This window comes from Cyprinus carpio, chromosome A22 (genome assembly GCF_018340385.1).
Source record: "Cyprinus carpio isolate SPL01 chromosome A22, ASM1834038v1, whole genome shotgun sequence".
NCBI lineage: Eukaryota > Metazoa > Chordata > Actinopteri > Cypriniformes > Cyprinidae > Cyprinus > Cyprinus carpio.
Window position 1 is genome coordinate 15,670,126 of NC_056593.1, and position 24,241 is coordinate 15,694,366.

General features: G+C 37.9%; 1 protein-coding gene across 9 annotated transcripts in view; it reads left to right on the plus strand.

Moving 5' to 3' along the window:
* Positions 1–24,241, plus strand: part of LOC109058568 (gamma-adducin-like) — an 83,055-nt gene that overhangs the window by 48,402 nt on the left and 10,412 nt on the right. For 2 of the 9 annotated variants that reach the window (XM_042712093.1, XM_042712101.1), the window contains exons 1-10: positions 1,677–1,971; positions 7,744–7,966; positions 13,564–13,718; positions 15,718–15,868; positions 16,313–16,393; positions 21,245–21,394; positions 21,530–21,673; positions 21,801–21,899; positions 22,342–22,515; positions 23,805–24,056. In XM_042712093.1, the coding sequence (XP_042568027.1) occupies positions 7,772–7,966; positions 13,564–13,718; positions 15,718–15,868; positions 16,313–16,393; positions 21,245–21,394; positions 21,530–21,673; positions 21,801–21,899; positions 22,342–22,515; positions 23,805–24,056 (1,401 nt within the window). In that variant the 5' untranslated portion in view covers positions 1,677–1,971; positions 7,744–7,771. Of the gene's footprint in view, positions 1–1,676; positions 1,972–2,363; positions 2,508–4,841; positions 4,985–5,035; positions 5,203–7,743; positions 7,967–13,563; positions 13,719–15,717; positions 15,869–16,312; positions 16,394–21,244; positions 21,395–21,529; positions 21,674–21,800; positions 21,900–22,341; positions 22,516–23,804; positions 24,057–24,241 lie in introns of those variants that run through there. The other 7 variants (XM_042712100.1, XM_042712102.1, XM_042712094.1 and 4 more) reach the window with 5 other exon arrangements.

Sequence of the window (24,241 nt, forward strand, 5' to 3'; positions counted from 1 at the left end):
AGGGGAAAATGGTCTGCGATGAGGTCTTGTGTTTGCATTCCAACATTTTTGCATCACGTAATGCACGCAGGCCTCGTACAGTGAGATACCTGTGGGAAACATGGAGCAGAACCATCAGAGACAGGGTAAACAGTGAGGCGTGTGTTAAATTACACACACACACACATTTGCACCTGTTCAGTTGGTATTGCTCGTGTCAAACAGTAGGCAGAGGGAATTGTGGGAAAGGGAGCGATAACATAGTCTCCATAAAAGTGAGGCTTTATTTAAGGCCAAACCACGAGACAAAGAGTTTCCGCTCGCTTTTGCCCGCTCGCAGGAATTCCTGCATGTCCTCTGGCTGTCAATCTGACTGACTGTCCTCCCACTGGACTTTTGTCTCATGGAAACCATTTATTTATAGTCTGTCTGACTCGCTCTGCCTCTCTCTTTTTATCTCGTATTGCTGAATGTAAGTTATTGGTTCACTGGCTTTAATGATTCAAATCTTATTCCAAAATGCGTCCATTAAATTGCACAGAATTTTATCATATTTTCTTAAGTGCCAGGTTGAATTCATGTCTGTTTGGTCTGGTTTACTGTACTGTTGGATGCTTGTGTACACAACAGTCATATGGGAGGAATGATCTTTACTTCCTTGATGTCATCTGGGATAAGATTGTGTTCTAGTCGGGAATTGTGTTACAGATGTCACACACACACACACACACACACACACACACACACACACACACAAGGACAATGACTAGAAGAGCACACAAGTTATCAGTAAGTCATAATCTGTATGTGATATAAAGTGTCTCCAACCCTCTGGATGGCAGGTTGTAGGAAATAGTTACTCAGTTTTGTTTATTTATTGTGCTGGATGCTTTTAGAGGCCAGTTATGAAATTAGACTTTTTGTTGTATCTGGTTTTTAAATGAGAATTTATATTCAAAACACTACTAACTGACTCATACGGTTGTATCATTACAGAGTTTCATTTTGTTTGTAAAAAAAAAAAAAAAAACAAGTCAGTTTATGGAATGAGTTTATAGCAGAAGTGTATGGCAAGACATTGCACCAGAATAATTTTTGAAATTATAGCCAAGGGAAGGAGCTACAGAAATTTGATCTGGTTCCTAAAAGAATAATTGACCACTTAATGCCTTAAATGTTGTGTATTAATGCACAAAAATATCATCTGCATGTTTATGTTTGTAATTAATTCAGAATGTCTTGCCGCCCATAGGCCTCCATTATATGTGTATTACAGTAAATGCAAATTTTGCTTGCTTTTACAAACTAACAAGTGGAAATTGATGTCTGGTAATCCACAGGATGCTGTCGATAGAGCTGGACTTGTATTGAACCCAAAGCATTGATTGAATGCAGTGGAACACTTTGCTGGTCATTGCTCATATATTTTGTGTTGGCAATAAATCTGGCAGAATTTTTGACAAGGGTGTTTTGAATCACACCTGTGTTCTTCTAATCTATGTGCTGAGCGCTCGTGTAGGTCAGGTTTAGTGTGGATTTGTGTCATACAGTCTCTCTCACACCACGCACCAAGTCTCGTAAACACTGACCTAGCTAGAACACGAGTGGGCGGGGCGTAGTGGTTTCCTGCGTTCTGATTGGTCGATCGGATTTGTGCGCTCAGAGAAGGGAGAAGGGGCGGATTAGTGGGTCACATGACCGCCTCAGTAGTTTCTCTCACTGCTGAAGCAGATCCTCGCAAACACACTCCCACATCCAAACACACACACTGCACACCCGAAAATCCCCCCACTTACGAGAAAGAGGAGTGTCGCTGGGCTAGAGTCGCTTTCTGCGCTTTACTGAGTGGAACTGCGGACTGTCTGTGGAGCTTGGGGGCTGTTTTTGTCGCGTTTAATCCTCTGAGGTAACGTAATCTGGGACTCTTGAGGCGGGAATGAGAGAGATGCGCTCGAGCGCTTACTGGACTTTCACTCTGTGAGGAGCAAACAGGTGAGTTTAACAGCGCAACATTCAGAAAAAGAAATATAATACTGGGTTATATTTTAGTGACGAACTGTCGTTTAAGTGGAGCACGGAGATCGCTGCGTGCAATCACAACAGCGCTAAACGCTCCAGAAGAGGGAGTTAACGTTATTCCTCAACCGTCACGTTTTAAAAAAAACAAACAGAATTTTTTTAAACGCTTCTCGTGTCGGTTTATAACGAACTGTTGCTTTGTTCGCTTACCTTGTAACGTTAGTTATTCCCAGCTGATAGTCAGCTATTCTGAGCGCCGCGACTGAAATCTGAGTCCGAAAATCTCTCGCTCCTTATTTATAGAGCTGCTAAAGATAAGAAGAGAAATAGTAGTGTATACTAACGCGGGTGAAGGGCTGTGGGGGGCGCGCACACTGTACAGTGCACTCAAAGGGACTTTAGGACTCGCTGATGAATAACAGCCGTGGCATGCGTTGAACATGTTTTTGTTTTTGAATCCGTCAGTCGGTGTGTTAAAAGTGCACAGGTCAGTCAGGACGCTGTGATTGGTGAGTAGTGATTGTAATTGGTCATTTGAAGGTGATTAGCTCTCTGGGAATCCTGTTACATCGCGTCTAATGTGTGTGAGAGAAGGAAGCTACACAATGAGCCATTGACTGTAGGACACGCTGTGCGTCTTGTGACTCGTACTGCTGGTGTCCCTGTAGTGTATTTTATTGTCTTGTGTGGTTATTGTATTACTGGTCGCTTCTGTTATTGCAGCACTGCTTTCTCTCCCTGTCTAATGTTATCCTGCACAGCAGTTCATTATTGCCTGTATTCAGAGACCGAACAGCTGTTGTAGTGAGGATTGAGGATCCCTCCCCGTTTCTTTCCTCACATTCCCACACTTTATTCCCCCCTCATACACCCACCCTGACAGTTTGAAACAATCAACAACATGTACCAGGTCAACACACTGCTTCAATGCAGTCAGTTAGCTGAGATTGACGGTCAGTGTTATATAATTTCATGTATGGGACATCTGCCGCCTGTCCCAGGAGAGTCATATTCATATTTGGCAGATTATAATTCCATTATGCAGGTTGTTTTCAACAGATGGTGGGGTGTTTTAAATGGTTAGTTGATGCAAAAATGATACGGTCGGAAGTAGCATAAAAGTGGTCCATATAGCTGCATTACTGCTCAAAAAGTTTGTGGTCGGCAAGAATTTTTAATGTTTTTTTCAGAAGTCCCATTTGCTTACCAAGGCTGCTTTTATTTGCTAAAAAAAAAAAAAAAAAAAAATGCAGTAAAAATGTAATATATTTTAAAACACAATTTATTCCTGTGATGTAAAGCTGAGTTTTCAGCATCATTCCTCCAGTCTTCATTAGGCCTGTCGCAATAATCAATATATTGACTTATTGCGCAATATATGTACATGACCTCAATCGTTTTTTGGTGAAACAATATATCACCCATTATATTTACTTAAAGATTAATGTGACCGTGTGTTTTACATTCCACTTGCGCCTGTGTCTTTTGCAGCTTATTGTACATAATGTGGTGTAGTGGTGCTAGTTCAAATAAAAAAAAATGCTTGTGCAAAAAAAGTTTCATCTGAAGATATGGCCTTGTTTAGGGATCTGTGTCTTTGTGCATACGAACAACTGACTGCTAAGTAGTGATTGAGTGATTTAGCAATAGTGTGCACCCTTAACTTACAGGGAAAAGAAGGTCAGGGACAAATCTGTAGATGGAAAAATCTCTATACAAGTTCTTTGTGCATTTTTTTTTTATTTTGTACTTGTTTGTACTTTTTGGTAGAAAATGTTTATTTACTATTTATTCAAGTTTAAGGTATCTTAATATATTTATACTTAATTTCCATGATTTAAATATTCTTAAAAATGAAAAGTTTGTTGTGATTTGGAAGTGTGTAGGCCTTCTTGCATTATTATGCTGTTACATTATGATTATATATTCAGTTGCATAAAATGGTCTTTAAAACAAAAATTATATCGCTTATCGCAGTTATTTCTGGGACAATATATACAACAAAAAGTGCTTAATATTTTTATAGAAACCATGATACTTTTTTTCAGTATTCTTGTATTTACAGCATTTAATTGAAATTGAAATACATTACAGTTTCAACTAAATGCATCCTTACTGAATAAAAGTATTTATTTATTTTTTAGTTTTTAGTTTCCTGACCCCAAACATTTGAATGGTAGTGTATATTTAGAAGTTATATGGACTACTGTACAACTACACACAATTTATATGGACTACTTTAAAGGTGTATTTCCTCTTTCACTTTCATTTTATGGTAAATAATATCATAAGCATTTCATTTTATGTTATGTAGAAGAAAGGTGGTCATAACAGCTTTGAAACAAAATAAGGCTGACTAAACTGCATTTCTGGATCTTATGGGACACATACTGCGGTGGTAATGTCCACCCACCTGTTGTTGTTTAATAGTCCTTCCTGCATGTTGTGTTTCTGTTTCTGGGTGGGTGTGTCAGAGTTGTCGTCATCCATCAGCACATGAGAGTTTTCACTAGACGCGCTTGCTAGGTTTGAATATTGCATAATAAGTTGAACATGTGAGCTTTGTGTGTACGCGTGCGGTTTTGTTGTCTTGACTAAAATAAACATAAGAAGCTCCACCTTTTTCAATTTATTTGATCCATTTTAGCATTTATGTTTGTGCTTATTTGGCTTTTTCACCAAGAATGCAACTCTTATTCAGATTAATAGGCTTTTTGCTTTGTTTTAATTCTTGCACGTGTGTTCAGACACCTAAAAATGTGTGGTGTAGTATTGCCTTTTGTTGGCTTGAGCTCTTTTATTGAGCCCACCCTCAGTCTGTATGTGTGTGTGTTTTCTGGCAGGGTTGTGTGTCTCTAATCTGAACCATCTTTCCAAGTGCCATTTGACCTGAATGAGCAGCTTAGCGACGTACAGAAGAGAAAAGAATCCCCCCCACCCCTCCAGAGTGAATCGCAGAAGAGAGCGAGTGTGAAAGCCTAGAGAGGTACAGGTGAAAGCTTTTACTGAGGGCTGGGGGATGCCTGACACTGTCTGGCACAACAGCAGAAGTGATTTGAAAACAGTCCCAGCTGAATGTCTGGAGTTTGCTAAGCATCACTGTTAAGACTACTCATATAGGACGAGGGATTTGAAGAAACCCCTGATGGCAACTTCACCCCATGAATGAATTGTTCTTCAAATCATGCCGTCTGGTCAGGAGAGGTGTGCTATTACTTTGATCAAACTTTCTTTTTTCACCTGTTGAATAATGGGGTGTAACTATTTACCAATGCCACGGTTCGGTTCATATCACAGTTTTGGAGACTTGATTCAGTTTGGTTCGGTTCTGTTTGCTGTGGGGGTAGGGTCATGGCATAGCACCAGCGATGCTAAAGAACAATAGATTCTCTTTGAAGTTAATAACAATAATAGTAACAATAATTGCTCTCTGTTAGTTCATGTTAATTAATGCATTAACAAATGAGACTTTAAAAATTGTTGCTTTGTAAAGTGTTGCCAAAAATCTATTGCTTTAAAAAAAATAAAAATAAAAAATAAATAATGCCTGAATAATGCAAACAAGTCATTGGACAACATTACTTTGGCTACATATAAAAATGCATGTGCCATAGATAAAAAAAAATGGAATAGCTGGACAATAAGGAAGTGATTTTAAGCAAGTATGTACTAACTCAATCTGACACTCGAGAGTCGCAAGCTGTTTGAGAGGCGGCTGTGCACACTTTGGCAGAGAGTGCATTGAAGACAGTCTCTTAGAGAGTGTGCGAGTACTTAAAGTAGGTTAAAATAGCTTGAATGTTAAAGTGGCATGACTTAAAATGACGTGCAAGTGACAGTTCCATCAACTGTCCGAAACGCGATAGTCTTGCGTGCAGCTCGCTTGCAGAGCAAACTCAACGTGATATTATAGATGTGAAGCTATTTGTGCATTTTAAGAGAGTGGGAGAAGACACAGTACCGCTCAATCACTCACTGTTTGTGAAATTCCATCTCACAGACACTTTTAAACGACTGATCTGCTCTGATAATCAGTTTGGACTCAACCTGCATGCTATAGTGCATAAATGTTTGTGGGAATTTCCCGCTTTATAATCACGAAACCTGCGGGAATGTGTAGAATTAAGCACAATGCCCACAATCCCGCAGCGAAACATGGCAACTAAACTCTAAAAATTCACAGCGTTTTCCTATAGTGTCCTCATTATAATGTTATGTATATGCCAGTCCCAGTCATAGTTATTAATATTCTGCATTATTGTTTGTATTTAATAGATAATCACCATAGTGAAGCGCTTCTGCAGCTTAACTCAACCAAATGCTTCTTTTATGAGATATGAATAATATATACACAATAAACATATAAACAAAATATTGCAACTTACAGATCCACAAAAGGCTGTGAGCGGCTGCATAAGCGACTGTGCTAGTCATGAAGATATAGCCTATATATGACAGATTTGTTCTGCATATGTTGCCCTTAAAGATACCTTCCTTTTCAAAGTGATTCAAGCAATTCAAAAACATTATGGTCGTATGCGTTTGAAGTGTCTCAGCAGGGGGCGGATGATTTAGTCATACGTGATAAATATCAAATACGTAGCTTGACTATAAGTTTAAAAACAACGCTGCAACTGTTATAATTAAGGAAATTAATCTTAGGTAGACGTTATTATCGGATATCGCCATATTTTTAAAGGCGATTATCGATAAGATATTTTTGACATATCGCCCAGCCCTAATCTGTATGATTTTTTTAAATGTTTTTCAGAGAAATCGCATATAGTAAAAATATTATTAACTGTTTTCCGTTGTATTTTATTCCTGTGATGCAAAGCTGAATTTTCAGAATAATTACTCAATTTTTCAGTGTTACGTGATCCTTCAGATCATTCTGATATGCTGATTTACTGCTTAAGAAATATTTATTATTATTATTGTTATTATTATTATAAATGTAGAAAACAGTCGTGTTGCTACATATTTTTCTTTGAATCTTTTCAGGATTTTTTGATAAATGGAAAGTTTAAATGAACAACATTAATTTGAAATATAAATAATTTGTAACATTAAAAATGCATTTTACGATCACGTTTTAACAATTTAATGCATCCTTGATGAATAAAAGTCTTAATTTCTTAAAAAATCTTACCAACTAACGGTAGTGAGCCATCTGGAGAAATTGAGTGATCTGTCATTTTTAATGCTTTACAGCTTTACTTACACGAGAGAGAGAAATGCACATGCCTGAGACAATAGTGTGTGTGTGTGTGAGAGAGAGAACAGAAATCAGGCTTAACTAAACCTGATAGTGTTATAGGATAGTGCTGCCCTCCTGTTGGTTGACCTGACACCACCCTTCACTGTTGGCAGGACAGCCACTCTTTTCTTTTTCTTTTTTTGAAGGTGAACAAAGTCCATTGTGAATAGCGATACTCTGAGCAAGCGAGTTCAGCTAATGTGCAGTTGCTGGGTTTTTGATTGTATTGATCGGTGCACTTAGGTGCGTGTTTGTGTGGGATGATGAGTTTGTCCTTGGGGCATTACTGATCGAGACTGTTTTGCCTGTCAAATCAAGTGCACAGACTTCCTCTCTCAGGGTTTTTAATTCAGTCGGTGCAGTATGTATTGTTCGATGTTTACTAGGGATGTGCAAAAATAAGTATTTAGAGTTTTTTCATGGATGATGACATTTCCACACAGAATATGCACATGCTTAAGCAAAATCTCTCTCTTTCTCTCCAGGTGAAGACAGCAGGAAAAAACAGTAGAGATGAGTGACGAGTTGAGACAGGGGGTGGTGACGACCCCTCCGCCCCCAAGCATGGGGAAAAGGGAGGGCTACTTCGACCGCATCAACGAAAACGACCCTGAATACCTGCGTGCACGCAACATGTCACCCGACCTGCGACAAGACTTCAACATGATGGAGCAGAAGAAAAGGGTCACACAGATACTACAGAGTCCAGTAAGAATACACACACACTGAAATGACTTTTGAAAAGCTTTTAAAAATTGCTTATGCTGTTTCTCACCAAATCTTGGATTGAGTCTTTTTATCAACGTGAGTTCTTTTAATTACCACAGGTTTTGTATTTCTTTTTGGAACTGATTTATCATAGGCCTCACTGATTTGAGATTATGCTCCTCAATTTTTGAGTAAAAAGCATTAATTGTGGATAAATTTGGAAATATTCACTCAAAAAACGAGGCCTATGATCAGTTAGTTCCAAAAAGAAATATAAAGTGTTTTGAAAGAAACAAGTTGATAAAAAGGCTGAATCCAATATTTGGAAATAATATAGAATAATGAGAAATTTAATAAGCAATTATTTTTGCCTGGGAAGAACACATGTAAAAACGTGTGGAAAAATGGTTCCAAAAGGGGTTTTAGCTGGGATACCATAAAATAACTGGTTTTGGTTCCCCAAAGAACCTTCAGTAAATAGTTCTTAGAACTGTTTTTCTTAGTGTGAAATTAAAAAATATATATATATTTAAAAACAAAAACAAACAAATGGAAAAGAAAGAAAAAAACCTTCCACTATAAAGAACCTTTTGTGCAATGAAAAGGTTCCATGGATGTTCCAAGGTCCTTCATACAACCATCAATGCCAGTAAAAGAGACTTTATTCACTCTTAAAAATAAAGGTTCTTTATTGGAATCTATGGTTCCATGAAGAATCTTAAACACCCATTGAACCTTTTCAATGCACAAAAAGTTCTTTATAGTGTAAAAAGCTTCTTTAGAAATGTTCTTCACACTAAGGAAAAAATGGTTATTTTCAGAAATGATCACTGAAAGATTCTTTAGGGAACCAAAAATGGTTCTTCTATGGCATTGCTGCAAAAAACACCTTTTGGAACCTTTATTTTTGAGCGTGTTTTTAAAAGATTTTGTGAAGTTATTGTACTGTACAGGGATGTTTTTCCACTTTTCCACTGATTTAATCAGCAAGAATGTGCTTTCAGTGTAAAAGTGTTTATGTATAGATTTTATAGGTTGTCTCGAGCCATGTGGTTTAGAGTAAACGCCACATTGCCATGAAGTGTACATTCAAAGCTTGGCATGAACTTCTAAAGCTGGTTTTGAACCCAGCTGGTTGCACCTTACACGTCCTCTTTGTTCACAATGAAAGATTTATTGTTTATTCTTGTCAGATGAGTAGGTCTGTCAGTCAGTTAATTGTGTGTTTGGTGTGATGTTTTGAGTTACAACTCAATCGTACACACAAAGCCACAGCTGCACCATAAAAGCCATCTGGAAGACCACACCCTATTACACGCACAACACCGACTTCCACATCTTGTTTATAAACACAATACAGCCAGCAAAGCACCTCTGACATACAGTAGAGAGAGATTATAGCAACCACACACACACACAAGATTACAGTTAACACACACTGGAGAGATTACAGTGAACATACTGCACAGATTACACTCCTGCAGACATTTCAGCAAAAAACATACTGTGTTTAAAGGAACGTTCAGTTCAATACAAGTTAAGCTGTATGGATGGCATCTGTCACTGCTTTCGATTATCACAGCAAATAAATCCATCTCATCCCTCACTTTGCAAAAATAAAATACTTTTATTCAGCAAGAACACATTCAACTGGTTACAAAGACATTTGTAATATTTCAAAGATTATAATTTAAAATAAATTATTTTGATCTTTCTGTTCATCAAAGAATCCTGAAAAAGAATCATGGTTTCGAATATTAAAATTAAGCTGTTTTCAACGTTTTTTGACATTCAAAATAATAATAATAAATATTTCTTGAGAATGAACAGTTACTGAAAATTTTGCTTTGCATAAATGACATTTTAAAATATATTAAAATAGAAAAATGTATTTAAAATTGTAATTATATTTAACTGTACTATTGTTTTAAAGCATTTTTAATCAAATGAATGTAGCCTAGGAGACTTCTTTCAAAAACATAAAAAATAATTATTTTAGACCTTGCAAAATCTCTTGACATTTGTTTGATAATTCAACTTTCATAATATGATAATGATACTTCAACTAATTTAACTCGAAATTGCAAGAATGATTTGCCATAATGTTGGTATCATCAGTAAGAATGGGTTTAAAATCATAAACCAATCCTTGATCTTTTGCCTTGCGTTTATGAACTTAATGCTGTTTTGGAGTTTAGATTCTTGAAGTTTCTTGTAGAATTATAATAACTGTAATATCCAGCTGTTATTGCACATTTGTGTTGTAAGGAAAATCATCAAATGAAAAAATGTGTGCAAAATGATTTATTTTAATAAAATAAAGCTGTAATTTTGTTTTAATTATGTAATATAAATAAATGTTAAATTAAAAGTATAATTTATAAAAATATAAATTATAAAAATGTAGGTTTATTATTATTATTATTATTTATTTATTTAGTTTGGAAAATCTGAGAAAGCTGAACTACTTTAATTTGAAAGAAAAAAAAAACTAGACAAGCTCTGTAGGGTTTGAGCACAGTATGTGAAAGTGAAATAGATTCTGTCACTGTAATCCCTATGATTGTGATAAAACCAGAGGCGGAGTGACAGTTAAGGTTAATTACGGCAGCGCTGCTGGGCTTTATTAGCAGCAGCTGTCCGAGCACGTGTTTCTGAGACACACTATATACTCCTCTCACTCATCCTTCACTCTGTATGGAGAGGAGCCAGGCAGGGTAGGCAGCAGGTGTATCAGCACACAGGCCTGTGTGTTTACGTCTGCACTATCAGAGCTGATTCAACAAGCCTCTCTTTCATCTCCCTCTCTTTCTCTGTGGGCTTTATGCATGTGTGCGTGCATGTGGAAGAGCACTGCTTAAATTACAGGTCTATCCGTGGACTGTGTTTAAAGTCAGACTATTATAGGCAGGGCAGAGTTTGCTATGCTTAGACCTCATCTGTGCTGTCACAACCAAAACAAATGAAGACATCTCAGCGTCAGCGTAACCCGCTCAGGAACCTGTGGAAAAATAGTGGTTTGCTCTGAGAGACCACTGATATTTACTTAAACAACATGTTAATGATATTAAACTGTAATGGCACAATTGAATTTGTCTTGAATTTCCTCTCTTGGGTTATTTTTAGTTCCCCCACTCCCCTCTGTTTCCCTCTTCAGCAATAAAACACACCATTTCCAAAGTCATAGCTGTTTTCCAAGAGCACTGTGGTTTGGGTTGGTGGGGACACTTACTTTTGAGAGTAATTTGTGCAGTTCATACCCTGTCCCTGGCGTCCGGTTCTCATTCAAGCATAATTTAATACTCGCAGAGGGAATTAGAGCCCAGGATATCTCCATCTAACCTTTGTACTTTGGCTAGACAGTTTTGGCTCGGACTGCTTCGATTGAAGTGTGGCCCATGTGAGGTGAATGGACAGCAGATCAATACAGACTCTGGCCCACATACCGTGTCACAAAGCTCAGATAAGAGCCACAAATTCCCCCATGACGGATACAGTTTTATGGTTTGATATTAATGTAGTTACTATGTTTTGTGTTGTTATGAGGTTAGATTGTCACCGCTTTGATCTAGTGACAAGTGTGGGCATGTTAAGCCCGTGTTTTTGTGATGGTGTATCCCCATGCGAGCATGTTGGCTGCAGGTTTGATGATTCCCGTGGTTAATCTTTCATCATGCCTCAGTCAAGATGCGATTGACCTCTAAAGCACTTTGCTGAAATATTTAAATATTTTCATATTTAGTTCAATAATTTTAGTTCATTTAGTTCAAGACAAGCATCAGTTTTACTATTCCCCGTACTGAAGGAGTGAAATTTGGGCGAAAATGTTACCGAACAACTGTGAACATGCTGCACTTTTACATTTAAGATTCACAACCCCTAAATGTAACTTTTGGGGCTATTACATGTGCATTAATGTCATGAATTTATGACTTCTCTCTTTCCCGTTGTTTTCTCAGTGTAGGTTTGATGAATGAGGCTCTCATTCAAAAACAAACAAACTTAAAGGCCCATTTAATTTGCTTCCTGTGTAGTTAGTTTCACCCTAGATTAGGTAATCAAGCCCCAGCAAACTTCACTGACACACACAAACTCGTTGAGAGTTTGGCAGAGACAGCCCCACACATGGATACACAAACACCATGCCCACTTCCCTGTGGCTGCCTGGTGATTCTCGCTATGGAAATCAGACTTTATTTAGCTTAATCTCTCCAATTCTGTGGTGCGTATCAGGATGCCACATCGGTGGGAAGTTAAAGTGCTTTATGGGACACACAGATCAGTCAAAATCACATCCCAAAATGGAAGGAGAATCTGTAGATTTGAGGAGGAATCTACAGGTCAGATTGCTGTTTTCCTGTAGTCTTGCATAGCCAGACTTGGTCAACTTGCATGAAATTCTGGCCAAGAATGACCCAATTAGATGTGAAACAATTAGTTTGTGTGTGTGTGTGTGTGTGTGTGTGTGTGTGTGTGTGTGTGTGTGTGTGTGTGTGTGTTGCTGTTTATAGGAAGAATTATCTACAGTATTTGTTTGCCGAAATAATAGGCCAGCATGGGGAGAAAAATCTCTATGGTAAACAGAAGAAATTGGCAGAAACCTGACTGTTCATTTATTTATTTATTTTACACTCAAAGCAGAACATTTCTATTTGTAAATAACTAGTTAACTTTTACTAACATCCTCAAAGTACCTCTCAGAGATTTGATGTCAATAACCTGGCAAACTTTGGCAAACCTAACGATTCGGTGATGCTTATTACAATCAACAAACTTCAATAAGCCATTATTTATTCCAGTACCTGCAGTTTGCATAAAGCCAATCAGTCCATTTAAATCTGCAGATTTTAACTATTGCTTGACATTTTGTGCAAAATACATCAGGACATCAGTGAATAGAGTGTGCCTGCTGAGACTAGCTTACCTTCCTTATTCTGATATGTGCATATATGTGTTTGCATACAGTTTGCATGTTTGTATCATCAGTGCAGAGTGAAGTTGTACATGCCCCATTTCACATCCAGACACTTACTCACACCTGTCTGTATGTCTGTATGCAACTGTACAGTAAGAACGAACAGTCATCATAACTGAGGTATTGTGTCATTTTGACTCTCCTCTGTCATTACCCGCAGCACAAGAGCGTCAGAGTCTGTTTATCCTGTGATTCATTCTGTCATCTGAGCTCTTTGATCACCCTGTGCCCGAGACTCCAAACAGGTGTGCAGAATGACAATGCATCATACAGAAGAGCTTTGTTCTGCTTAAAAAAACACTTACGGGTGATTTTCTTTCCTAAACATTGAAAATAAACTTTTCTGCAAAGTTCCATAGGCTAAAATGATTTTTGGACGTACCCAAAGAATATAAGATGGTACTTTCATCCTTCACTGCCTTGCTTTTGTCTGTAGAGAGTCTCCTCCAGCTTTTCAGAGTAAGTGGAGTAGGCCTATGGGTTAATAGACTTAACTAGTTGTCAAGATACAAGTGGAAAAAAGGTTTAAACATGCAGGAGCGTGAGAGGATTACAGCTCTGTGTCCATCTCTCATTACTGTGTGTGAGTCATCTCTAATCTCAGGTTTTCTTTCTCTTTCAGGCATTTAAGGATGAGCTAGAGGGACTGATCCAGGAACAGATGAACAAGGGGAACAACCCCACAGAGCTGCTCGCTCTGCGGCAGATCGCAGACTTCTTCATGGCCAGCTCTGTAGCCGGCTTCTCCACCTCCCCCCTCAGTGAGTGTCACCATGGTGCGTCTCATGTACACTGCAACAGATTACAACATTCCTCCAGTCCTTCAGACTGCCCCACTCCTCCACCTGTTCAGAGTTGTAAAGGTCTCTGAGTAATAGTAAGGTCGCTAAGTAATAGATATTCCCATAAACAGATATTGAGGGAGGAAATACGACCAGCCGACTCAGGAAAGCCTTTGCATTCTTTCATCTTACTTCTTCCTCCCTTATCACCCCATCCAGCCCCTCTGCACATGTGTCTGTTTTCTCTCTGCGCTCTGCTATGCGGAACTAATCAGCAGAACTTCAGTGAACCCCTTTCAGTGCTTACTGTACTTTCATAGTCATCGCCTAAATCTCATAGGTGTCTGTAGACTATGCACAGGTCTAGAGCATTATCTAGGCCATATAATGGAAAAAGTATGATATTCAGAAATAAGACTTTGGTATATTATGTAGACAAGCATTCCAAAATGACAATGCCCTCCCCAGTTTTTTCCAGACCATTTATGTAAACTGAGTTGCAAAATCGGGCCATTTAAAATGTGTCATGGTTGTCGAATAATGGCTACCCACATTTAAACATATTTATGAGGTCTGTTCAGTGGAGAATTTGAAAGCAGCAGTTCTCAATCTCTAGATTTATCCAGCTGGAGTTCTGAAATGAGTTCCATAGCATTTAGTCAAGTGCAGTTCTGAAAAGAGCTCTAGAACATTTAGTTGTCTAGAGTTCAAGGATGAGTTCTGGAACGTTTAGTTAACTGGAGATCAAAGATGGGTTCCGAAATGTTTAGTCAACTGAAGCTCTAGAATGAGATCTGGAATCTTTAGTAAAGTGGAGTTGTGGAAACACTTTTGGAATGTTTAGCCATCTGGAGATCCAAGGATGAATGTTTCCTCAATGTTTAGTCAGTGGAGTGCTAGAGAGAGTTTTGTAATGCTTAATCAACTGGAGTTCAAGGATGAGTTCCTGAAACTTGTAATAACTGCATGTCTGAAATGAGTTCTGGAAAGTTTAGCCATCTAGAGTTCAGAGTTGAATTCTGGAGCCCTTAGCCAGTGGAGATCTAGAAAACGTGCTGGAATATTTTGTCAACTTGAGTTCAAGGTTGAGTTCTAGAATGTTTGGTCAGCTGGAGCTCTAGAATGATTTCTGAAATGTTTAGTAAAGTTGTGTTTTGGAACATTAATCATTTGGAGTTCAAGAATGAATGTTTCTTGAATGTTCAAGACTAAGTTCATAAATGTTTGGTGGGCTGGAGTTTAACGACGAATTCTGGAACGTTTAGCCAAGTGAAACTCAAGAAAGAGTTCTGGAATGGGAAGTAAACTGGAGTTTGAGGATGAGTTCCTGATACTTGTAATAACTAGAGGCCTGAAATGAGTTCTGTAACATTTAGCCAAGTGAAACTCTAGAGTTCTGGAATGTGTAGTCAACTGGAGCTCTAGAATGAGTTCTAGGATGTTTATTTAGTTTTATTTATTAATTTTTTTTATTTTGCAACTGGAGTTCTGTAATATACAAAGTGCTTTAACTGCCATTCTAAAAAGTCTGTGTATTATAGATGTGAAATGCTGACTGTTTATTATTGGATTTTCTTATTCTTCTTTGACCAGAACCCCTATAGGTGCTAAATAAGCTACAGTAAAATGATTACTGGAGTGTTTTAGCTGTATAAACTACATCAGTCTAACTAAAACACCTTTATTAGATTCAGGCATATCAGTGTTTAATGGACACTCTTTAGGTTATCAGTTAATCAGGTCACAACACTTGCTTTAGTCTGAGTTTGATTGGTATCAAGGTATCGATTTACACTCATTTGTTCTACATTTTCCCTTGAGAGCAGTATTGAAATGTCAAAAGTTGTTCTCTCTAGTGGGCTTACTCATTGATGCCTAATGAACATCTTGTTTTTTTTTTTCAAATACATCTTTATTTGAATTCAGTCTCATGAAATTGGTCAAACCTGTTCTTGAATTATTCCTTGTTACGTTTTTTGTTGTTTTTTCTTGGTTTTGGCAATGGTGACCCCAATAAACGACATGTTCAGCATGGAGTCCAGTACTGTGGTGAAGGGAGAGAAACAGATCCGCTCCAAACTGGCCAGCCTCTACAGACTAGTGGACCTATTCAGTTGGGCCCACTTCACAAACTGTTACATCACAGTAAGGCGCAGCTTTCTATCATTAATATTGCTCCACAGTATTATTCTTGGATTTTTTTTTTTTTTAGAACAAGGAAATGAAAGTGAGCATTGTACATTGTGTAATCCAGGGTTTCGCAATCCATTCCTGTAGGCGATAAACATTGCAGTTCCACTCATTAGACACTCCCAGTTTAATACATGGAGAAAGATATCTGCTTTTCCATTCATCATCAAATTAAATTATATTATTATTAAATTACACACTATTTTTGAATGGCTATTAATAGAGAAAGATGCTTTCTGTCTTCATAATGGTGTAGTTAATACATCTACAGCCAGGTTTGCTAAACAAGGAAATAATTTTGAATATCTGGATGCTTGTTGGAATGGATTAAGAAACCCTGAGCTAACTTGACCAGGAGAGGAAAAACAGCTGCTTATTTGTGTATTTTAAAACTTGTAGGTTCGTGTCAGTAAGGAGCAGGATCATATCCTCATCATCCCCAGAGGACTGTCCTTCTCTGAGGCCTCTGCGTCCAATCTGGTAAACAAACTGTCTGTCTTGCATTATCACAGCAGAGTTGATAGCGGTTCATCATGCCACAGGGCTGCCAGGGTCACTTTGAGCAGTGGCTTTAGTTGAACTCACATACCAGTAAGACTTCAGATAGATTAGATTCAGTCTTGTGTGGTTCTTACCATCGGAATTCATTTATCAGTTAATTTTATGTTGATTAAATGATAAATATTTACTTAATGCTTCCGTTTTGATCGCTTCAGGTTATAGTTTGTGCTGCTGTTGCATTTTTTTTTTTTTTTTAATGGTCTAGCAGCCTGTTTAAATTATTAATGAGACAATAATATTGCCCAGAGCTAAATAATATGTGTTTTCCTTTGTGTGTTTGGGATTTTTAAGTCTGATATGTGGCGTGCACGGAGGGAATGCATTGGCAGACCTTGACTGAGCTCAGTTCTCATTGCCAATGTTTGACGTGAGCTTAATCAGCCAGTTATTTCTTTGAAATCTCAAGAGTGGGTTTTGGATTTGTACTAGCCTGTGTGTTCATGTCAGTGGGAGGCTTTTAGTGCCTGTAGTTGTTCATGGTTATTATTTTCTAATCATATTGCGGTGGTTCTTAATCCCGGTCCTGGAAAACCCCGGTAAAAAGCCCAAAGTATTCTTCAGTTTTGACATGAAAGCCTAGCCGAACATGTAGCCTTTTTAAGCATACGTCATTTGATTTGAGCATGTGCAAACACAGGTATTCAACACAGTATAGTGCACTAAAAAGTCTCATCTTTGTCCAGTGTCTGTGCTATTTCGATCCTGAAGTTAAGAGAAAAATGTTTTTGTACTCATTTAAACTAGAAATGCGTGCATCTCTTAACCCACACAAGTGCTCATAAACGCGAATGTCTATTCTTGTAGCGTCTTCAGTAGGTTATCTTGTCATCTCTTCTGTCTTTTTATTTTTAACCGTGAAAAAACCCTAGATATTGTCGCCACCTTGTGGACAAACTAATCTGTGCAAAAACACTCAAGGCACACCTATGATGAGCACCACTATCCTAATGACAATATTTACATCATGCACACTGTACGCACACCCTAGTTTACTCCTAGAAAGGATATTTCTCAAAAATATTAAAAAGTATGTTTTGGCATTTATCTGCTAATAAGATGCTGATATAATCCAGAACCATGATTGAGAAACCCTGGAGTATTGATTGATCTGGCATGATGGCCAACCGATTTGTCTACACTTGTTCAGACTGGATCTGATTCTGGAGTCAAATCAGATTCTGTTAAAGTCAAAGCTTTTAATCTGTGTTAAAAGCTATCCACCTTAACACATTTGGTTTAATGAGGTAATAACATTATAATTCCCTTGAGTTATTTTTTTATTTATTTATTTTTTCACCATAGAGCAAAAGTGCACATATCAAGTTTATACAAGCATTTGCGACTGCATTTACGCCCCTGCTAGGAGTTCATTTCTGGCTCGGATCTGCAAACCACGAGTTAGCTGGTGACGAATTGAACCAGTTCTTAAGGTTTAATTTTTGAGCATTTTTCTCTCCTGTCGGCATATGAATGAGTTTTGATCCACTGCTTGTGGTTGATGCTGTTTTGACAAATTCCTGCCAATCAGGTGATTTAACACTGGAATGAATTTGTGAAGCACATTTGTCCTCCTGTCTGCAGCATTTATGACTCAGTAAACAGAATTGAAGGCGCCTGAGGCAAACAGTGGCAGTATCCGCATCTGACTTGCACTCTTGTGCTGGCTAATGCTGTTTTAAATGCCACGCTATGCTGGATTGTGTTTGGAGTTGAATTACAACCACTGCCACAGCAAATACATTTTTCACGGTAATGAAAAATACACTTATCATTGTGCCGTTTCAGGATCATAGCAAACCAGATTTTTTTTGGTCATGCACTCTTGGTAATTTATAATAGTATTAATAATGCTAATAATATTGACCTTTTTTTGCACAGTACAGGTTTGTCCAGTTTCTTTTTCTTTACATGGACAGTGTGTTTTAGACAGTGATGGTTAGATAAAGACCCATCTCATTTGCATAGGCAGAACATACAGGATTTTTTGTCTCTGTGTGTATTACGAGAGAGAGAGAGATATCAGTGTTGTTGACACAGTCATTCAGAACTCCTGTTCTCCTCTTCTGTGGGCGTGGCCGTGGGGTTGGTGCCCCGCTGGAACCAGGCCAGCAATCTGGGTCAGAGTTTTATTAACCCTCTGTCACTTTCACAGTCTCTCTTCTACACTCATTAGTTCACTAAACCCTCTTAACAAAGAACAACATGATGTTAACACTAGATTTTAGCACTTCTTGAAGGAAATATCTGTGCAAAACTCACTGCCTTGATGAACGGATATTGTAGGTATTCAAAAGAGCCAACATATTGTGCCTTTAAAAGTATATTCACATTAGCAAAGTTTTGCAGGCTAAAATGTCCATTATATAATGTCAGTAGTGTTTCAATCTGGAAACACATCTTACACAGACGTCACTTTCAAACCAAGCAGCTTTCTGTTGGTCAACATGGTGAATCCAACCTGAACCCGTGGCGAAATATGCATGGCAAGTTCCCAATCCCATGGATTCCTATTGAAAGACTGGATTTTACCAACTAAACTTGCCGAAAAACAGCAAATGTGGCAACACGTTTTGCTAGTAGTGTTTTGCTAAGGCAAGCATCACTATAACTATTACATAATGTGCCATGAGATTTCTTGTCTGTGGAGCAACTGCTGTAAACCGTTCCAAATGTTCATGTAACAGGAAATGTAACTTGTAATTTTGTTTCCTTTTTATTGCTGTTACATGCACTGTGCAATACGTTTATTTCACTCATCAAAAATCAAGGGATGTGCTTTATTTGTAAAGACGATTATATTGGTGTTTTTGCTGGACTGTTTAACAAAAAAGGTGAATGAGGACGTACAACAGAAATCAAACCACAAAGCATAAGTTTAGTTTTCCTCTGGGATTTACCCTACTCTTACCATTTTTTATTTATTTTTTTTACATAAGCTAAGACCAACTTGAAGCAACAACTCTCTCCAAATGAGATGCAAGATTTTGCCACAGTTTCCTGACATCACGTGAGAGAACAGCTAGGTCCTGTTTCAGTCCATTAGCATTAGTGTGGTGGCATTATACAACAGATGTCCATACAGAAGTGGATCGACTTCCTGTGAGATGTGCTAGTAGTCGATGTGTAACCGCTGCATTAAGAATTGCACGAGAAAGATGGGGCATTTGTTTTTGTGTCAAAACAGTCACATGATATTAGTGACTGTATAAATATGATCTGTATGAGGATGGATGTCATTCTGAGCTAATTAACAGCAGTGGGACAGCGTGTTTATTTTGAGCTGGCAGTGATGTGGGGTGCGGCATCGACGGGTATGTGAAAGGTATGTTGGGTGGCTTGTTACAGGGCAAGCATGTGATGCAGTTTGATATTCACCCAGAGCTCTAGAGGAATCATACATGCACAAGTAGGCCTGGTCAGACAGAACGCACGTTTTATTTGGTTCTATTGGCAGTGAGAGTTTTGCCCTCTGTTTATGCACCTCACATTTTTGTAGGAGTGCTCTGAGCTCCTGAAGTTGACAAAAATAAAATCTGAGCTGAAAAGATCCCGACGTCATTCACATTTTCTTTTTTTTTTTCTTTTTTTCTCACTGTCCAATCAAATGAATGGAGAGGCGGGACTTCCGTTGTGAAGTTTACAGTTGCTGGGAATGTCAGGAGAATGCAGTGATGGAGGAGAAACTTGATGTGGTGGCTGTCATCGGTTACCCGGAGCTGTATTTTTTTTAGGTTCCTGCTAATACGACAGTTTACTTAACAGCAAACCAAAGATTTTAGAGAGCTTGTGCTGTAATCCTTGATTAGACTGACAAGACTGCTGATTTGGTGGTTGCCTAGAAAATTAAAAAACCCGCAGCGCTCTGCTCTTTTCTAAATTAAAAAAAGTCTACCAAAAAAAGGCAGTGCGGTGCACCTCATGTTTTCAAACCTGAAAAACGCGTTCTGTCTGAGCCTTATTCACTCCAAAAACCACACACACAACCAATAATTGATTAATAATTAATACTAAAATAGATTACTACTAAAACTTTGGAGTCTGTAAGTTTTCTTTTTTCTTTGAAGTCTCTTATGCTCATCATGTCTGATCAAAAGTACAGTAAAAACGCATTTGGAAATAGTTGTTTTCTGTTTGAATATATTTGAAAATGTGATTTATGCCTGTGGTGACGAAGCTGATTTTCAAGGATTCTTTGATCAATTGAACGTTTAAAAGAACAGCATTTATTTGAAATAGAAATGATCTACTCTCTGCTGTCACTTTTGATCAATTTAATGCATCCTTGCTGAATAAAATATTAATTTCTTTAAAAAATCTTACTGACACCAAACCTTTGAACGTTAGTGTAAATCAGCTTAATAAGGCTGTAAACTTCCTGAGGTTTTTTCCCCTTTGGCCAACCTCTGTTGACATAACCAGGAACTGGATGCTTTTTAAAAACATTAACTGAATCATCCACCGGTTCTCTGTGTATCTCCGATGACAGTTCCTTCCTGATTAGGTGCACAGTGTCAGGATTAAAAGGAAATGAGAGATAGTGTAGGATGTGTATTGAAACTTCTGGTTTGTTTAAAAAGCAATCGGATACAAGCGGTCAGATACTATATCTAAGCTAATATTAATTTCTTAACTCTTGTGTAGCCTCAGTTTTGTGTGTGTGTGTGTGTGTGTGTGTGTGTGTGTGTGTTTTAGGAGGGTTCAATGTATTCACCCTACATTTTCCCAATCATCTTCAGTCATAAACTACTTTGTATTTCTTACATTCTTTAGGTGAAGGTAAATATTCTTGGCGACGTGATCGATCAGGGCTCCACCAACCTGCAGATCGACCCGTCCGGCTTCAGCCCTCACGCTGCCATCTACTCCGTGAGACCTGATGTGCGCTGCATCATTCACATACGCACACCAGCCACTGCTGCTGTAAGTCTCTGTCCAGTCCCACCTGCTTCTGCTCCATACACACTATCACCAATTTCAAAGCAATATGTAGCTTATATTGAAATAATGACTTTTTTTAAATCACCATGATTGCATTAATCTCTTACGCCATGTCAGGTGTCGTCTATGAAGTGCGGCCTTCTGCCCATCTCTCAGGAGGCTCTGATCCTGGGTGACATTGCATATTACAACTACCAAGGCAGTCTGGATGAGCAAGAGGAGCGCATAGAGCTCCAGAAAGCCCTCGGACCATCAACAAAGGTAAACTGCCTCCTGTCTTACAGCTGAAATGCAACAATTCGGTACTTGCCATTGAGAATGAAAGTGTAAAGGGCAGTTAAGATTATAAATGTGCAAGATAATTACGTACGTGTTGTGTGTGTTGCAGGTGTTGGTTTTAAGGAATCATGGGGTTGTAGCTCTCGGGGAGACCATTGAAGAGGCCTTTCACTACATTTACAACGCTCAGCTTGCCTGTCAAACACAAGTAAACCTTTCTTAATTCTTCTACAAATTTACATTTTGTTTATTGGATTTTAGTGATGCTTTTTAAACTAAAAATACAATTGGCTAACAGAATATAGCCCATACTAGACTGACTCACAGGTATTTAATGAAGAGTGTAGAAGCACCAAATGTCAATACTGTAGCACCAGCTTGTCTGTAAACATGTTTTTATCATGAAAAATTATTATTATTATTTTCTCTATACATTTTTCTGAATTCATTTTTGTTTTGAATTTGTTTTAATTGTTCAGGACTCTGTTTTTGTGGTTCATTTAAATTTTAGTAAATGTTTTCATTTATTTTATAAGTTTGTATTGTTTACTAAATCCTGAATCTTTTTGTATCTGTTAGCTGATATGGCAGTACATTTCAATAAAACCAGTACATTTCTGTAAAAATTCAGCACATTTGTATCTGTGTAGGTGAATGCGTTGTCATGCGCCGGAGGAGTGGAGAACCTGATCGTGTTGGATCTGGAGAAGTATAAAACTCGGACACAGGGGGTGGCAGAAGCCGGGGTCAACATGGGCTCTCAGCACAAGTGGAGGCTGGGAGAACTGGAGTTCGAGTCACTCATGAGAATGCTGGACAACCTGGTATGTGTTTGTGTGAGACTCGATTACATTTACTGCCAGTGAGCTTTGTCTCAGTCGTCTCCCAGTGTGATACAGATACAGAGGACGGGTGTATGAACTCTGCTTTAGACCAAGCAGTTGAGCCAATAACAGCCAGAAGCATCTGCTAAATGACTACTTACTACTAGTCCAGCTGTGTTTGAGAGGAATAATCACCGCAGAGAGACTGGAAAATCACTTCTTTCTTCATCTTTTAGCCTCTTTCTTTTCCTGCCCTCCTCCCTCATATCAGGCAGACAGAAAGAGACAGATGTTAAGAGAGAGACAAACTGGAGTTGAAGAGCACTTCTGCCAAAATTCCTCTCTTCTTTCTGTCCGTCTTCTCCAGCTGTGCAGACTGCACTGCTTCCTCTCTCTCTGTCCGTGTGAGATAGGGAAGAATGCAGGCATGTGGAAAGTCTGTTTTCTCAGCCGCAGCAGAAGAATGGAGTGATGTGGAAGATGATAATGATATGGTGTGACGCTCAGTGAGTCGCCGTAACCAGCTTTTTTGGAGAGTTTCAGCATATGGTTACATAATGCACTTGAAATGCAGATGGACCTTTGACTTTTTGTGCAGTTTCTTTCTGCCAAGTCAGTTTCCAAGCAGCGGCTCATTATATAAACCAATTCAGTTGAATTATTCATTAAGCTCATTCATAGAAGGCAATTAAATTGATTTAAGAATAGGTCTCGTCCTTACAGTTACTAGAATTTGACTAGCTTTTCATTATTGCTTTTTATTAGTGTGTGTGTGTGTACTGTGGCAATTAAATTATTTAAAAATAGGTCTCATCCTTATAATTTTAATTAAATATAATTATAATAGTATTAGTATTATATATGAATATTATATATCATTTGCCATTTATTAAAAAATAATATATATATATATATATAGATATATATATATATATATATATATATATATATATATATATATATATATATATATATATATGTATGTATGTGTGTGTGGGTATTCACACCATTTTAATTTGGGCTATTATATTTGTATTTATACTTCCATGTATTTTTGTTAGTTTTATTTATTTATTTATAGATTTTTAAATAATAATTTATTTATTTATAATTTTGTTTTTGTTGTTGTTGTTTTTTTTACTTTGTGTTTCTATTTCCATATATATATATATATATATATTATATATATATATATATATATTTTTTTTTTTTTTTTCTTCATTATTAAGTTTGGAGTTTGTCACATTTTTTTTTCATGTATATTATAAATATTTATTTTTTACTTTCAGGGTTACAGGACAGGCTACACGTATCGGCACCCCATTGTGCGGGAGAAGCCGCGACACAAGAGCGAAGTGGAGATTCCTGCAACAGTGACCACTTTCATGTTTGATGACGATGATACTCCACGTTTCCCACTGAAGTTACTGCAGCAGCGACAGCAGAGAGAGAAAACACGCTGGCTCAATTCACCCAACTGCTACATGAAGGTGAACGTGTCGGACGGGGCGAGTGAGGAGAACGGACGCACCAAGACCATGGTAAGACTCAGTTCGTCTCTGTTATGGTGATCTGAGATTTGTGCAATCCAGTTTTTGGAAGCCTTTTAAATGAAAAAAAGGGGATTGCTGTAAAAGTAGTAAATCTTTCTTATCAGAAGGTCTGCTGGTGGATTATGTGAAACAACAAGAATGTGGTTATTTTCCTGGGCATGTACCTAACAGTC